The sequence below is a fragment of the Girardinichthys multiradiatus genome, chromosome 4 (genome assembly GCF_021462225.1).
Source record: "Girardinichthys multiradiatus isolate DD_20200921_A chromosome 4, DD_fGirMul_XY1, whole genome shotgun sequence".
NCBI lineage: Eukaryota > Metazoa > Chordata > Actinopteri > Cyprinodontiformes > Goodeidae > Girardinichthys > Girardinichthys multiradiatus.
In genome coordinates, this window is record NC_061797.1 from 52,310,609 (window position 1) to 52,327,731 (window position 17,123).

Consider the following 17,123-nt stretch of genomic DNA (forward strand, 5'->3'; position numbering starts at 1 on the left):
TGTCACCGACGCTGACACGCTGAGTTACATGCGCTCGCAAGCAGGGGAACACAAGCTCCAGACAGCGCACAGAAAAACATGCCGCTAAAATAGGAAAACAGGCAAGGATATCTGCGGTTTCTAAAAAGTGAATTTCCTTTAGATCGTAGAACGTCCTCTCCTGCGAGCAGCAGCAGGGCCAACTCTCCTACTCCTGGTACATATGGCGAAGGTAGAAGTACACAAAATAGCCCAAGTGTTTCATGTCCTGCCCCTGACATGCAGCTAAAGTTCAGTCACTGCAGAATAAAAGGTCCTGACCTGAAATTGTCTCCCTGGCTCTATGAGACTGAGCTTGGTAATTAAATATTTACATGACCAAACTCCTAGGGGAACCATTGGAGGGGAAACCCGTGGCATGCTGACCCGCTGATGGAGCTCCAGACCTCTGGGGAAAGTTGTCACCTTGATGGTACTTTGGTCTGTCCAGTTTACCCATATAGATTTCCTCAGCATGCATAGCTTCACATAATATACCAAAACAACCTGGATGGCCATTTTTATTTCCCATAAATAGTGAACTGAAGGTGGACTGACTACAGGTTAATGTAATGCACCTTGGGGTTCTCATTCTGGATGGAGACTCCAGCTGTGTTCTGTTGTCTCCAGGTAATCTGCTGATTGTTGAGCCTGAACCATCTCTCCTTACTTGTCTTAGTGCCCAGATATTAACAACATTTCAATAACATTCCTAACCTCAAGTTACTTATTTTATTAAGTTTTACTTGTGTCTGAATTAAGGTTCTGACAAAATCCAGATTTAAGTTAATGTGGAATTAAAAACTGTCCAGTTGGTCAGTTGGAAATTATAGTGAAGTATATGTGAACTATGGGAAAAATCACCAATGAAGGTAGACTTTGATGGATTGACAGCTATGGATTTATCTGTTGAAATATTGACAACAAATGGGAATTGGATACATTTTGTGAGGTGGTTTGTGTTTTCCTCACAGAGTGCTGCTCGGTTAGTTTGACCCTGTGAGGGTGTAAGTGTAAGGTCAGCGTGAGCCTGCAGAGAAATGCCAACTGTGTGGAGGCAGAGCAGGAAGCAGAGTGATTCACTGACCCTTACGGCCTTAAGAAACCCTTCTGTCTCTGTCCAAGGTGCTGGAATACTCTGCATAACTCTCCTCTTCCTCCTACTCAGAACCAACTCTGACTCTGCTCTGCATACGAGTGCTATGAACCCAAACCCTCAGGATCCGTTTGGCATGAACCAACAGATGGGTCGAGGTCCTCCACAGCGTAATGGTGAGAGTAACAGCCACACACTTGTTCTTTTCATTTTGCTGTGAAATGCAAGCAACATGAATTTAACCTTCCTTTCCGAGCTTTATTTAAGGTCTGTAGTTTATTGCTGTCATGATATCAACATTTCTAACTAAACACAGATATTAAAAATGCATACCATAGTTAACAGAAAAATGTTTCAGAACCATCCAGACCTTTTCTGGTCTGGTGAAATTCTTATTAATGTTGCAACAAGCATGGGTGTCTGGTTGGTCCATCCCAGTTGTGTTCTGGAGGCAACATCTTCTTCATGAGTCACATATTCACTGTTCTTACAAACAATCAGATGAATCGGTGCAGTGAATTACAGCTGCTGCTTTAAGTGTGTTTGGATCAGCGATGGTTGGTATGAGATTCTCATGGAACGAGAACGTTGAGGACAAATACTGGAGTTTCACAGTACCACAGGGTTAACACATTGATTGAAAACATGATGTGATCCCTTGTATTTATTGTGGAAAAGTAACAACAATTTCTGCTGCTATCAAAATAATAGAACACTTGTAGTTTTTCTGCTTTGCAATAAAAAAGGAAATGTTGTTTTATAGCTGTAAATAGTGTAGAAGTTGGCCAAGTAGTTAACGGGAGTCATGTTTAACTCAATCAAGGCTCATTGTGTCATGGGTTTTAATTGTTTCATTTTCTTTGGTTGCTTATGTTTTATTTTTTATTCTTTGTATTAGATGTTCAGCACCTTTGAAAATGAGGGTTCTCCCTCAAACAGCTTGAATAATTTAATACAAATAATGTTAAAGTCGTAGGAATATATAAAATCCTATTTAATAAAAGATGGTATTGACAAGCTAATGTATTTCAGGAACGCACTCCATTAAGTGAAACACATTATTTAGGTTAATTCCACACAGACTGATTAATTATGATGATTTTCTGCTTCCAGCCAATGAAAACATGCCATTTAAGATTAGAATATTAAATCAAATCAATAAACTGTTTTAATACAGAAATATGGGCTTAATGAGACGTTTTATTATTACCTGCTTAAATGCTGTGATTTATTAAGGTACTTAATATCTGACAAACGAGCCTCACACTTATTCTGATTTATTGAATATGGCTGGAAGTTTATACCTTAACCTACTGTTCTATTTAGCATGTTAGAAGCAAACGTTATGTTCAACAAAGGTGAAATGCTACCATAATGAACATTCAAACATGTCTGAAATAAAATTAATTTGCTGATTTCATTTTAACAGCAATCATTTTTTCAGATAAATGTATTTAGAAAAATCAAGGATTCAATTCTCCTTCAGATTTAAAGTTTTTTTTAATTAACGGATTAACACAATGGTGGAAGACCTAATAGAATTACCACCTGGTTAATTCAGTCGCAGTTTCTAAGTAAACTTCGGCAGATTATTTGTTTTAATATTCTGAACTGCAACAAGCTGGAATCAGCTTGTTGGTGAGGTTATCTGCTCTGGTAGCTAGCCTGCATCCCGCTGCTTTACAGAAGAGCGCTACCCTAACATGAGAGATGGGCGGCACTCCTTCAGTTTTTATGCCCTGACCGTCCAAACAGCCGACTTTGTCTTTCCTGAAAACAGGGGAATCTGTAGAATATGGCGTGAAATCAACTGATTTGGAAAGGACCTAAATTAAGAAGTTATGAATCCTTAAACGTTGAAAGCTTGATCAGGTTTTTTTTCCAAAAGACGGCCGGCTGATCCGCGGATGGACTTTTCTGATTATAAGTTTGAATCAGAACGGCCTGGAAATCCGATGAGGAAGCGATTCTATTGAAATGGAGAAAACTCAGGTCTGTCCAGAACGTCCTTCAGCGTCTCACAAAGCTGTTTTATACTTAAAGAACTGTGCGACGGAGAATTTAAGTGGAGTTTAAACCGTAACTTTTTATGCTCTTGGTATACTTCTACATTTGCTGTGAGAGGGTCGTTTTGCTGGAGTTTAGAGAAACGATGAGACTGGTTGAAAAAACAAGACTAGATTTTCCTTGATATTCACCCACGTTTAATCCCACACTTTGCCTGTAAACCCTCTTAGATCAGTGGTTCAGATTGACCTGAGCTTCTGGTTTAGCTCGCAGAGTATTGACTTGAATATCTTTGGAATATTTATGTTAAAGAAATCCTGAATCACAAACTGTGCTTGAAATGATCTGTATTTATTGCAGGTTAATCCAGGTCATATTTTTCAATATTTTTCAAAGAAATATACATTTTAATGTAGTGCTAATCCAAGTTTGTCGCAATACCAGAAAGTGAAGTGAAATAGTGCTGATCTGAATCCAACTCCATCAAGGAGTCGTTTAGTGATTTGTGGAACAAATAATCAAACTCAGTTGTGTAAAAGTTTTCAACCCGACCGCCCAGACTGTTGTAGAACTGTCAGAAAAATGTAGAAATTTGGTATAAAGGTATAAAATTAGTGCAATAGAGAATGTGTTGGAACATTTGGCTGAAGTACAGCTGAACCAGACATTTGGCCTTGAAAGTTAGACAAACTTTGTGTGTTTCGTCTTTTCTTTGAGTGTTAAGGACCAGAAGGAGTAGGGCAGACATCACGTCATACCATGAAAGAGTAGGCGGAAGGTTATCAGACCAAACTCACCACCACCGAGGGCAAAAAGCATCCCTCTGGGACTAGCTGGGAGACATGGATGTTATTATGGAGACATTTTGCCACCCGTCAAATCAAAGCAGAAACCTATCTAGATACAGTTTGCAGGCAGCTCCTACACCAGCCCTCGTCGCTGTTATCATCCCTCTTTATGGTGTTTGTGTTTCTGTTCTTCTGGTCACTGATTAACAGAGAACACAGTCCATCCAGGCAGCTGCCTATCAGTTCAGCTTCTCTCTTCAGGTCCACACATCTCCAAAGCCTTTTTTATTTGTCTTTGTTTAAAAAATCCTGTTTACATTTTAGTTCAGATAATTAAACCTGAGAAAAAGAGCTGATTTTTTATCGCGTGTTTCACACCAACCCTTTACATTTCCTCTCGGTTTCCATATAATCCTCTCTTTGATCATTTTTATTTCTGCGTGAAGCCAGTACATTCAAACAGGGTTTTACCTTAAGAATGAGTTTCTCACACACAGCCTGAATTAAACCTGTTCAGAGGGATGAATCACAGGATTGTGTGTGAATGGGTGACCTTAGACCCAGGTGGAAGTACCGGTCTGTCAGTGTTGCTTATAGTGCACTGCAATTAAAAATCTCAACGTAGTTCAAGGAAACAGTCAATGATGTCAAAAAAGGAACAAGGTTTTTGTTTTACTAATTAATGGCCACGATAAGAGCTTTTTATCTCTTGATTCATTATTGGTGACTTTACTGCCACCTACTGGCCTGATAGGATTATTTTACTACTTTTTAGTTAAAATACCAGTGAAGAATATACACCTTTTCTTAGTTAAATGTTTAATATTTGTTCTGTCTGTATTTTTACTGTAAAGTGAGAAACTTGATTTGCATTGAATTTGTTTGGTTTTCTGCATCAGGGCTTAAGTTTAATCCACACATTTTAAATAGTTTTAGGGTCAGAGGTTTCTGAAGCTTAACGTGTTTCGGGTCGTTGTCATATCAGACAACTTTGTAGTGACAGAAATCTGCAGCTGCTTACATGGACTAATGCATTTTTTTAGAAAAGTTTTATGTTCAAATGAAACAAAGATGCATCACCTTAAAGAGAAGAACAATGTTAGAAGTTTTCGTGAGAGGCTGCACGGTGGAGCAGTCGTTGGCACTGCTGCCTTGCAGAAAGATGGTTATGTGTTCGAATCCCGACCTGAGGTCTTTCTCAATAGAGTTTGATCTCTCCTGTGCATGCGTGAGTTCTCACCGGGTACTCCAGTTTCCTCCCACAGTCAAACATGACTGTCAGCTTAGTTGGTTTCTCTAAATTGCCCTTAAATATTGGTGGGTGTGTATAGTTGTTTGTCCTATGATGGACTGGGGACTTGTCCAGGGTGGACCCCGCCTCTCACCCAGTGACCCCTGGAAAAAGGCACCAGCCCCTCATCGACTATGCGATGGATGAATGGATATTTCAAACCTAACAACAACTTCCCCTCTGATCTACAGTGAGATGATTGAACACGATCTGGTGTTCCTGCAGGACAGGGATCCCCAAGTTCACAACAATCATGTTGACAATTGATGGACTGTGCTGAAGTCCTAGCAACCTTCGAGGAAATGAACCGATGGTTCTGTCAAGAAACCTGGTTGAATATCCAGCTAGGAAGAAAGGTTCTACAATCTTTGTGTCAAGGTCTCTCCTGACCAAGATTTTTATCTCAACTAGATATTTTACCCAGACAGATAATGGAGATAATTATGATGGAAATGTGTTAAATTCAATGTGAAGTTTAAAAAACCCCAGAACACCACAATTCCTTTAGGATGTGTCGATATATTTCACAATATGGACAAGCATGGCCAAAAGATTTTCTCCTGGTGGTAAATGGTTCAAAATCCAAACTATTTCCCCACCTGCTTCATTTGAAGCATATCTAGATGATTCCATGGCTCCAGTGCATTTGTTCTTTCACTTTTCTCTTAGATGTGTTTTTTGTTACTCCTTAAATAATGACTAGTGACGTAAACGGATTTGAATAATTTTTACCCACGCCCTGAGATAATTTATGCCAGAAATCACATCATATCCATCTTCTTACTTGTTCTGCTGCAGACCAACTCATAGCCGTCTCTGTGCGAGATGTTTACCCTGAAGCAGCCTGGACACAAAGGCAGCTCTTGTCAGAGAGCGAGCAGCGCTGCCTCATGGCTCCATGTGCACAGCTGTGAAGCCTCAGGGCCTCGTTGGCACCTCTCAAGGTTTCAGCGGGTTTGGAGTGGTGTTAAGTCCGGGCTGATTAAAGGAGCATCTAACTAGGAATTACGGTAATGACTCACCTGCCGGGCGGAAACGCTTACAGCGGAGGAGTTCTGTTACACTCAGATTTCCTTTTGCAGTGATTTCTGTCTGCTGGTTGTTGCCCCTGAGAAATGAGCACCCTCCGTGAGTGGAGATATAACGCTCGCCCTGCAGCCATCAGGCTCTTGCTTGGTGCTCTGCCCTGGGTGCAGACAGTATTTTATTTATTTATTCAATCTTAGCATTTACAACCTCCATATTGAGTTCCCTTCTGCCAAGAACACAAGCCAGCCATTTTCCATCCCAGTTGTCTTGCTTCCGTCCTTGTTGCGAGTGTGGGCAACAGTGAATAAACACGGTTGCAGGGGGGTTCTAATGGTGCTAGAGTGTTGTATCGCCTCATTGTCCCATCTGCAGCAGAGACCAAAAAACACGTCTCTGTAAATAAAAAGGCCTTGAAAGGCTGATTTTATGAAAGGAGAAGAAATGGGTGGATGAGCTCCTGATTGAGACTCAGAGGAAGTTTAACATATTTGTTTTCTCACAGACAACAGAAGCGTTGAGCAGGAAATGTTCTGCAGAATAATCCAAATGAAACGCAGTGACAACAGGCATATTTAACCTGCAGTAAAAAGGAAGAATGGTTCTCTTTGTTGGAGGAGAACAGTGGTTCTCTCTGTTCATCTTCTGAAGTCCGAACCAACTGGTGCTGTACCATTCCCTCTCTTAAGACGAATAACGATGCCAGATGCCCAGCTGTTGCTGCTATGAAACTGCTCAGTAATTGCAGAGCATATGAAGAGCCTGCTCCTGTCAGAGGGCTGATGAGTGTGCCATACATTGTTGCATTCTTTTGAGCAGGTGGTTATAATTAAACATCCTCTAATTTTCCTCTGCTACTGTTTTCTTCTGTCCCTCCTTTTGTTCACCAACACCCATCCGTCCTGCACGCTTTCCTCTGGCTGTTCTTCATGGAGGCTGGCATGCAGCTAGTGTAAATGAGGCCGATGTAGATGGCAGCGGAGATGGTGGGTTTGCATTCGTCTTCATTTCTGATAGACAGAGATCAGATTTTGTTCATATTAATTTTCATGTTTCTCTGCAGTCTTTTCCTTTCCTGCACTGCCGCATGAGGAGAATCTGATGGGTGTCAGTAAACCTCTCCCCAAGCAGCTGTGGGAGGCCAAGAAGGTAAGGCTTCTTACGTCAGATAGGTTTACTGGTGCCCGGATAAAACAAGCTTAGCCTGCAAAAAGCTACTTTTTAAAAATGTTTTGTCTTCCCTCAGGAACAAGGGAAGCCACTTGTTGAGCAGGTTTGACGCTAACTGGTGCTAATATCCAAGCGTAAAACAAGCAACACGTGTGACCCACATGCTGAACGAGATGTAAAACACAACAAAGACAAAAACATCCGAATCTTACAAACACAATCGATGTTAATCTCACTCGGGTTAGACGCCAAGGAATAAAAGAAAACATGGCGAGAGGTTTTAACTGGTTATTACCAACAAAGTAAAGCCCAACATCTACTTCCACTGCTTCTTTGTAGAGGAATTTTCAAGGAGCGTTTCCAGTATCTCTTTCAGCTGGGTTCCTGAACCTCAGCTGGTCGCCCATGGCGTCAGACACAGGAGGATAAACTCATCCTCTTCTTGCTCTTGAACTCAGAAACTTCCCATGATTTTTCTGGTTGTTTGTTATCAAACGCAGCTCATTCATTTAAAAGATTTTCTTGGATAACTTGTTGGAAATGTGGTGAGACTCTGAGATTTTATAACACATCTAGCATGGGTTTAGTGTAATATAAAATAAAAACAGTTGGTTCAGCGTTCTGTAATGTTCTCATGATTTCATCATTTAGTCCTTTTAAAACAATACTAAACTCTAAGCTTTTACAACCCGCTCATGACTGCGCCATAATTGAGCATAAATATATATTATACCTGGAAAGACTGAACTCAATATTAGGTTAGCCTCATGATTAATGTAGATAAATGGACGTGTGTAAGCTACAGTCAGGGTCAACAGCGAGGACTTCCTGTTTGAGTTCTGGGGGTTTGTGTAAAAGGACATAATAAAAGTGATGTGAGCTTTACCAGGTTCATTTAGATTTAATGAAACGTTTAAGACAAGAAATCTCAGACTGTTCAGACCTCAGACGGCAGATTTAAGTTCATGGCAGGACGATTAGGAGAAGATTAAGCTTGTAGGGCTTGTTTGAGGTTGAAGGAGAAAGCCCCAGTGTTGTTTGGAGAGATGAGACCAACGTGGAGATGTTTGGGCCTAATACACAGCACCATGCTAGGAGAAAACCCAAACACAGCATACTAGCACCTCATACCAACTGTCAGGCACAGGGGTGGAGGGATCATGATAAGGGCTTGTTTAAAACAGCTGAAGTTTGACCAAAATCGAGCCATTCAAGCAATGAAGCAACGTTCCTCCCAAGCAATGCGAGACACAGTTGGAAACCGCTGAAGGTGGCTGACTCATGGGGTGTACTTAGTTTTCCAGACTTCATCAAAGGCTTCAACTTCATGTAGTAGAATCTGTGTGTTTTATACTCTTAGGGTTGGATTAAAATAATTTTAGAACCTAGTAGACACCAGATCCTTTTTATCCTGTCCTGATACTTAAAACTTCAGAACTGACTGCGGGTGTACTTTCTTTTTACATTAGTTTATGAGAAACCCCATCAGAGCCATGAACGTGAAGGCTGTGGTTCTCTTTATATCCCAGGTTTTCCCTGTTGACCATAAAATGCAGAAGAGCAGTGATGGTGTTTGAAGACATGAAGGTCACCTGTGGTCAGTCGCTCAGTTCATGGAGAGTTTTAAACGCATGTTGCTGTTGTCGGGGTTTCCTCATGTCTGAGGGGAGTATGTCATCTGGGGTGGGAGCCAGAAAAACACCTGGAGCTCGGATTCTTGACTGCAGCCATCATCCTCTGCTCCATCAGCTTAGAAACATGAAGTATGTGAACCCGATGCTGAAATGCTGCGGGTCAGTTCAGGTGATCACAACACCTTAAATTCCTGCCATGACTTGGCACAAACCAATCACCCCACCTGTTGGACCGGTCCTTCCTGTTTGACTTTAAACAGACAAGGCTGAGCCAGACACATTTTTACAACGCTGAATGTTGACTACAGCCTGAGGTATTTTCCTGACTTCCAAGAAACTGGTCTGTGGTTTTAGAGCTCCTTCCACTGCCAACCGTATCACCAGCTGCTCCACACTTCTCCTCAGCTCTCAGTTTTCACTGCCAGGGTTTGCTTTCCTCTCCTAAGTCATCGAATGGTTCCCAAGAACCAAGTCCAACTGGAAGTCTTCTGTGAATCTTCCCCAAACTCCTCCCCGCCTGAAGCTTTTGATTGTGAAATCCAGAAACCACAGCCCCTCTGGTTTCTCCAGACTGCCGCCAGGATTTGGATCAAGGTTTTGTGTTTTTTGAGGTTCAGGTTTATTTTAGCTCAGGTCCGTGGAGCTGGTGTTTATGAACAATGGACCGGTTCTATGCTTGCAAACCTGTGTGGGTTCAGAAGCTCTCCCAGTTTAACTCTATTAGAGTTTCAGTTCCAAATGTTGGTCATATTTATCTCCTCGTTTATTTTAGATAAGACGCTTATTTTCTCTAATGGCTCTTATCTCTAAATAAAAACTTGTAAAAATCTTTAGTAAACGCTTCTGAAATGTGTCCAAAATAAGTTTGACATAGAAATTCACTGTAATTTTAGCTAAAACGTAATCTCAGGAAATTCACGTCCCAGCTCATAAATCTAATACTGGTCTTTATTTACAATATGTTCGATATGCTAATGAGGCTCTAGGTCAAATAAGCCACCAATTTGTTTGATAAATTATAAATAAAATGCAGAAATATCATCTATAATGACTTTTATTTCCCTTTAAAGTCAGGTCCAACAAGACTAAAAGTAGAAAATGACGGATGGTTGAAATGACCGGCAATGGATTGTGTTTGTGTTTCAGGTCCAGTCTCTGGCATCAAGACCTAAATCATGTGAAGTGCCTGGAATCAAGTAAGTCCTGGAAGTGGATTCTGTATGATCATAAAACACCTGTTTCCACCTGACAGGACCTGGATGTCATCGATTGATGTTTCTGTATTTTCATATCGAACTATCTTCAAAACGAAACACAATTCAAACTAATTTCCACACATGAATCTAATCTATAGTAAAGAGGAAGAATCACTAATCTGTATAACATGTCCTCGGTATCAGGTACATTATTCAGAGTTTTAGATGTCTTTTCTGGAGAATAGGTTAGCCATGATATCAGGAAACCACTCATGATAATATTAAGTATGACCTGAATTTTGTTTCTTCTCCTCCATTATAATGTCCACCACCATTTCCTGAGTTTTATCATCTCAGCCACTAAAAATATTTGCCTGCTATGATCATCGGGGGCTAGCTGGCCACTGATGCTATCGCCATGCAGAGTGTCAATACACGTCCCACCTAATAGTGCCTTCAAGCAGTCCAGTGTGATATGGAAAACATCGATGCTGCAATGACGACGAAGTTGAAATGTTGTGTAGCCCTGCAGGCGGCAGACTTAGATGTGGAAAAAAAACAACAAATGCAGTCAGTATGAACAGGAAGATAGTTTAAAGAGTTTTTATTTCATTACTCTTTGAAAGGAATCACCCAGGTCCCTAAAGGATACCTGGGATATAACCAATGGCTCCTGGTTGTAGTGTATAAATGCAAAGTCTGACAGCTGTAAATAACATCCAGCATGTTTGCTACAAGGCCTGTAAGGGACACAGCAAGCATGTTGAAGAAGATGCCCAGGGCAGATGAGAAACAGTACACATCATCCTGAATACAGCGTTTCCGCAGTGAAACGGGGCAGGGGCGACATCGTGCCCCTGCCCCGTTGGATGGAGCTGAACAGAGGATGAATTCTGGAAGAAACCCCATTAGAGGCTCTAGGTATGCAAAGCTGGCAGAGACCCTAATAGTCCTGCAGCGAAACGTGGTTCTGTGAAGTGTTTAGTCAGGGTGAACCAGGAAGAGCATCCTTTGATACCCTGAGACAATCAGACTCTAGCAGGCATCCCAGCACCAAAAATACTCTGGAATGATGTGATAAATCACAAAGATTATTCACAAATTGATATTTACAACTATGAAGATATCTTGTCTGGAGTTGAAGCTGATCATAAGAGGTCTCTGTGATTCATCGGTCACATTTTGATCTCAGAGAATACAACCTTTTCCTCTAGTGAGCGACCAAAGATTTAGGGCATCTGCAAGGATGCGTTTGTCTTGATGTAAATTAAAAGGATGATCAGAACAGCAGGCTGCGGTCTGATTGGCTGCTTTCTGGTAAACACATGTTTTTATGAAGGCAAGCATTTGCTCAGTGTTTTGTACTGTGCCTGTTTGATGAGTCATGGCTGATTCCCATAATCACATGTCAGAACAAATCAATAAAAGGATAAATGAGTAAAAAGCAGCTAAAGAAAGTAAGGTCAATGAAATCAACATCCTGTCCATTGAAGTAACAGCGACAGGACAAATCACTCATCAGCCAAATGGATGTTGTGTCCATCTTTTCCACAGTATATTCCCGTCTCCGGAGCAGAACCTTGGTCTGTCCCACTACCAGGGCTCGTTGAATACCGGTGGCTCTCTGCCAGACCTCAGCAACCTGCAGTTCCCGTCACCACTGTCCACCCCGCTGGACCCCGAAGACAGCAGCGGCTACCCCAACCTCAGCGGGGGAAGTAGCACCGGAAACCTGCCGGCTGCCATGATGCACCTCGGCATAGGCAACTCTCAGGGTGGGTGGAGAGCATAAATAGCAGTTTGACTGAGGAACCTATCAGAGGTATGATGACCTTCTCCATCAGAAACTGCACAGATCTACGTTCTGCCTTAGTGAAGGACTTTTATCCTGATCTCCATCCTAGTTTTTGGCTTTTGCCGAGCACCGTAACTTGTATATTAAATCTGTATTACGGATCCGTCCTCTTTGCTGAGGGCAAATATCCACACACTGCTTGAAGGGAAGCCTGATCTGCTGTTGATTTTCTGTGTTGTTGGCTTTAATAGGCTGAATATTTCATTCAGCTTTCAGATATGAGAACTACTGCTGCAATGTTTCAAACATGTTCCATGTTTCTGCGCCAGCCGATCATACGTTATTAATAACTCTCTGAGGATCTCTCTGTCTCCAACTTGTTCACTTTGAGATCTGCTGCCTGATCTGATCACACCCAGAGCTTCTCCCTTTCACTCCTTCCTCATTGTCTGTGTTGTCGGGCTCTCATGTCGGACACAGTTCAGCCTGGCCGAGCACCAAAGCGATGCAGGAATTCGACCCTCTTTCTGGCTCTTGACAATCGGCTCTTTTGTTTCCCTTCCTTCCCCTTTCTCCCCACTCACACAATAAAGTCTAGTGTTTCACGTCGGCTACCAAAGAACGCACTGGAAAATCAAATACATCCATGCAGGCAAGTTCTCCTGGTGAATTCAAAGCTGATCTGACTTTTCTCTTTGCTGTCCCAGCAGGTCTGTCCTCCTCTTTGAGTAATCCCTCCATTCAGGCGTCTCTCAACAACTGCCAGCTGCAGTCATCGCTCAGTAATCCCTCCATCAACTCATCCCTGCGTCTGTCCAACAACTCGCCCCGCCGACGGCCGGCTCCCATCAGTCCCCTCACCCTGTCTCCTGGAGCGGAGCAGCGCAGGGGTCTGTCCAAGCAGCTGTCTCCCACCATGTCCCCCTCGCTGTCCCCCATCACACAGGTACACACAGTGTATTACAGAAGACATTATACTATGTCTCTACTACCTTTGCATGTCTAGAGACTGAAATTCATCCTATTCTTCTTTGCAAAACAGCTCAGGTTCAGTCAGAATGGATCAATTTTCAAGTCTGGCCACAGATTCTCAATTTACGCTGGACTGTGACTGGGCCATTCTGATTCATGAATATGCCTTAATCTAAAACATGAGTGTGACGACCCGGCTGTATGTTTAGGGTGGCCCATCTGCTAGAAGGTGAACCTTCACGCCAGGTCCTGCAATTAGCTCCATCCATCTTCCCATCAACACTGACTAGCTTCCCTGTCCCTGCTGGAGAGAAGCATCCCCACAGCATGATGCTGCCACCACCACGTTTTAAGGTGTTCAGAGTGATGTGTAGCATTTGCACATAGGCCAAAAAGTTGAATTTTGGTGTAATCTGAACAGCAAACAGGACTTCTTATGGCTTTCTTCTTCCATAACGGTAGATTTGTGGAGCAAATTAACAATAGTTTTCCCACCTGAGCTGTGAATCTCTGCAGCTCCTCCAGAGCTACCATGGGAATCTTGGTTGCTTCCCTGATTAATGCTCTCCTGTCAGGTTAGGTGGACATCCATGTCTTGGTAGGTCTGCAGGTGGTCCATCTTCTCTCCATGTTCAGATGATGGACTGGGCAGAGCTGTGGGAGATGTTCAGAGCTTGGATGTTGCTGTAGAACCTAACCCTGCTTTAAACTCAACCAGACTTTCCTCCCTGACCTGTCTGCTGTGTTGCCTGGTCTAGACCAGAAACAGAACCTCTGTACTTATAGTCGGGTTTATTTACACACAGGTCTCAGTTGGTTCTCAGTTGGTACTCATGGATCCTATTTATTGTTGCCAGAGTAAGGGGTCAAATACAAATGCATTTATTTCTTTTTCTAATTTTATTGGTTAAAAAGGTTAAAAATATCGTATCATTTTTGCCACAAAATACCACTTTGTGATGGACCGTCACATAAAATCCAAATAAGATACTTAGACGTTTATGATTATAAGGTGAAAGTGTAGAAAACGTTAAAGCGCTATAAACAATTTTCTGTATCAAATTGATATTTTATCTCAGTGACTTGGACTAGGGTTTAAGACATGGAATAATAAGAAAATATATCATATATCAGGTCATGGGCTCTTTCTGCACGCAGTTTGCTTGTTCTCCCAGTTTATGTATGGGTTCACTTGGAACTTTTAATCCAGAACTTTTGTAGTTCTTCTGTAGTGACTTTTGTCTCCTCTGCAGGGAGTTGCTTTGGACACCAGCAACATGCCGAGGGAGCCGCCTCCACCCTACCCGCTCTATCAGCAACCCCAGCATGCAGTAGACCACGGCCGGCCACACCAACAGCCGGCGCAGCATCAGCACCAGCAGCAGCACCAGCAGCAGCAGCAGCACCAGCAGCCGCACCAGCAGCAGCACCAGCAGCAGCACCAGCAGCAGCACCAGCAGCAGCACCAGCAGCAGCACCAGCACCAGCAGCAGCACCAGCAGCAGCCTGTTTCACCTCTTCAGAACATCCATCTGGACTTCAACACAAGCCAGGTATGGCCTGCAGGGTCGTCATTGTTGTGTTTGTACTTGGACTGAGCCGAGAAATTAGTCGCTATCTTGGGATGATTTAAAAGGAAATATTTTCAGTCAGTGAGTGATGTGAGATCAGCAGGTAAAATGTAGCAAAATTAGATTGTTAGCTTTGTAAAAATCCGATAGATGTCAGGAACCGAGCTGGTTATGTGGACACAGTGGTCATTTTCCAAAGAAAATGGGTTTTATTTCCCCATAGTAGCAAACTCAAACAGTTAATACAGGCCCCTTAAAAGGGTTCAAATAAAGAAAGTAAACTAAAACTAAGGTGGGAAGGGGAGCATCTGCTTACAAATTCAGCTAAAAGGAATTAAAAACACAGTTTAAGAATCAGCTTAAATGGCTAACAGCATAAATTTAACCAAATAACCAAATCACAAAGCAAAAGAACTTATGGATTATTATCACCCCTGGTAGAGATGTGCAGAAAGTCTTGAAATTAATTTATATTTTATCGCAGCAGTATAATCTCACGCTGAAAATAAAACATATTACCTTTGAATGATTATATTTATTGAGTGGAGGAAACGTCCTACACACAGGAAATACTTGTCTTGAACAAAGACTCTGGTACCACCACACCCCCTGGTGCTGTTCTTACAACCCTTGTTCTCCTTCTCATATTCGGCTGTATGTTTGGGACCCCACAGCATCACACATCCTCTGCTTACTTAACAAAGTTTCATAGCAGACCGGACTGGAGTGTCGTTGAGTTTTAGTCTCATCTGACCAAAGCTCATAGTTCAACTTAAAGTCTCGCTACAGTTTCATCAACTTCACATGTTTACGTTTGAAATGGTTGAACAAAAAGGACTTTTTCATGGTATGCCTCCCAAACACCTTTTTGTAGCATGTTGATGGTGTCTGCTAGTTAATATGGAGACTTGGTGACCCTGAGATGTCACTCTTTGCAGCAGATGTGGGCAGGTTTAGGCCAGTAGCTGTTTGGGACGTATAATCCCGTCATTAACTTTACTGGGGATCCTGCTGCACATCGTTATTTTTATTAATAATAATAATAATACATTTTATTTATAGGCACCTTTCTAGGCACTCAAGGTCACCTTACATAACACAGACACAATTTAAATAAATGAATAAAATAAGTACAAAATGGGGTTAAATAAAACAGTGAAAAATTACAATCACCATGCATAAGCTAATTTCAACAGATACGTTTCGAGTTTAGATTTGAAGTGTGGCAATGAGTGTGTTGCAGAGATCAGGTGGAAGTGAGTTCCAGAGATGGGGAGCAGACCGGCTGAATGCTCTGCTCCCCATAGTAACAAGACTAGGGGGGGGAACAGTGAGATGGACCCAGGAGGAAGATCTGAGGGTACGGACAGGTACAATAATGTGAAGAAGGTTTGAAAGATATAAAGGAGCGAGGTTGTGAATAGTTTTAAAGGTAAGAAGGAGTATTTTGTAGTTGATACGATATGAAATAGGAAGCCAATGAAGCTGTTGTAGAACCGGTGTGATGTGATGGATTGAAGGAGTCCGTGTAATGATACGAGCTGCTGAGTTTTGAACCAATTATAGTTTATGAAGGGTTTTCTGTGGTAGACCAAAAAGAAGAGAATTACAATAATCTAAACGAGAGGTGACCAGACTGTGAACCAAGACAGCAGTGGAATGAGGAGTGAGAAAAGGACGAAGACGCTGAATATTACGAAGATGGAAGTAGGCTGATCGAGTAATATTATTGACATGGGAAGTGAAGGAAAGGCTGCTAACAAGGATGACACCGAGACTCTTAACTTGAGGAGAAGGAAAGATGAACGAGTTATTGTTTAGTATTGATTTAGTGCCAATTAGAAGTTCTGTTTTATTGCAATTTAATTTCAGTAAGTTTTGGGTAAACCAGTGTTTTATTTCAATGAGACAATTAGTGAGGGATGAGGGTGGAAGTGTAGAATTAGGTTTAGTTGAAAGGTAAAGCTGGGTGTCATCCGCATAACAGAGAAACTGAATATTATATTTACGAAAAATATAACCAAGGGGGAGAAGGTAAACGATAAACAACAGGGGCCCCAGGACAGAGCCCTGGGGAACACCTGAGGTAACAGAAACATAATGAGATGTGAATGATTTTAACTGGACAAACTGAGTGCGGCCTGAAATGTAAGAATGAAACAAATTAAGAGGGGTATTTACAATCCCAAAGAAGGAAGGTCTGTCCAAAAGGATGTTATGAGAAATGGTATGAAACGCTGCAGTCAGATCAAGCAGAAGAAGTATGGATAATAAACCAGAATCAGCAGCAAGGAGGTCATTAGTGATTTTAAGGAGTGCTGTTTCAGTACTGTGAAGCAGACGAAAACCAGATTGGAACTGTTCATACAAATTATTGCAAGACAGATGAGCATGAAGTTGAGCAGAAACTATTTTTTCAAGAATGTTGGAAATAAATGGAAGATTTGAGATGGGGTGAAAATTATTGAGATTATTTGAATCTAAGCCAGTTTTTTTAGTATTGGGGTTACAGCAAATGTTTTGAGGCCAGAAGGAACAACACCAGTGGTAAGAGAAGAA

At 41.9% G+C, this 17,123-nt stretch overlaps 1 protein-coding gene across 5 annotated transcripts in view; it reads left to right on the forward strand.

Moving 5' to 3' along the window:
• The window catches only part of crtc3 (CREB regulated transcription coactivator 3), a 54,813-nt gene that overhangs the window by 24,877 nt on the left and 12,813 nt on the right, over positions 1–17,123 (forward strand). For 2 of the 5 annotated variants that reach the window (XM_047362915.1, XM_047362918.1), the window contains 7 exons: positions 1,187–1,290; positions 7,162–7,212; positions 7,290–7,375; positions 10,177–10,226; positions 11,781–12,001; positions 12,729–12,967; positions 14,247–14,546. In XM_047362915.1, the coding sequence (XP_047218871.1) occupies positions 1,187–1,290; positions 7,162–7,212; positions 7,290–7,375; positions 10,177–10,226; positions 11,781–12,001; positions 12,729–12,967; positions 14,247–14,546 (1,051 nt within the window). The remainder of the gene's footprint in view (positions 1–1,186; positions 1,291–7,161; positions 7,213–7,289; positions 7,376–10,176; positions 10,227–11,780; positions 12,002–12,728; positions 12,968–14,246; positions 14,547–17,123) is intronic. The other 3 variants (XM_047362917.1, XM_047362919.1, XM_047362916.1) reach the window with 2 other exon arrangements.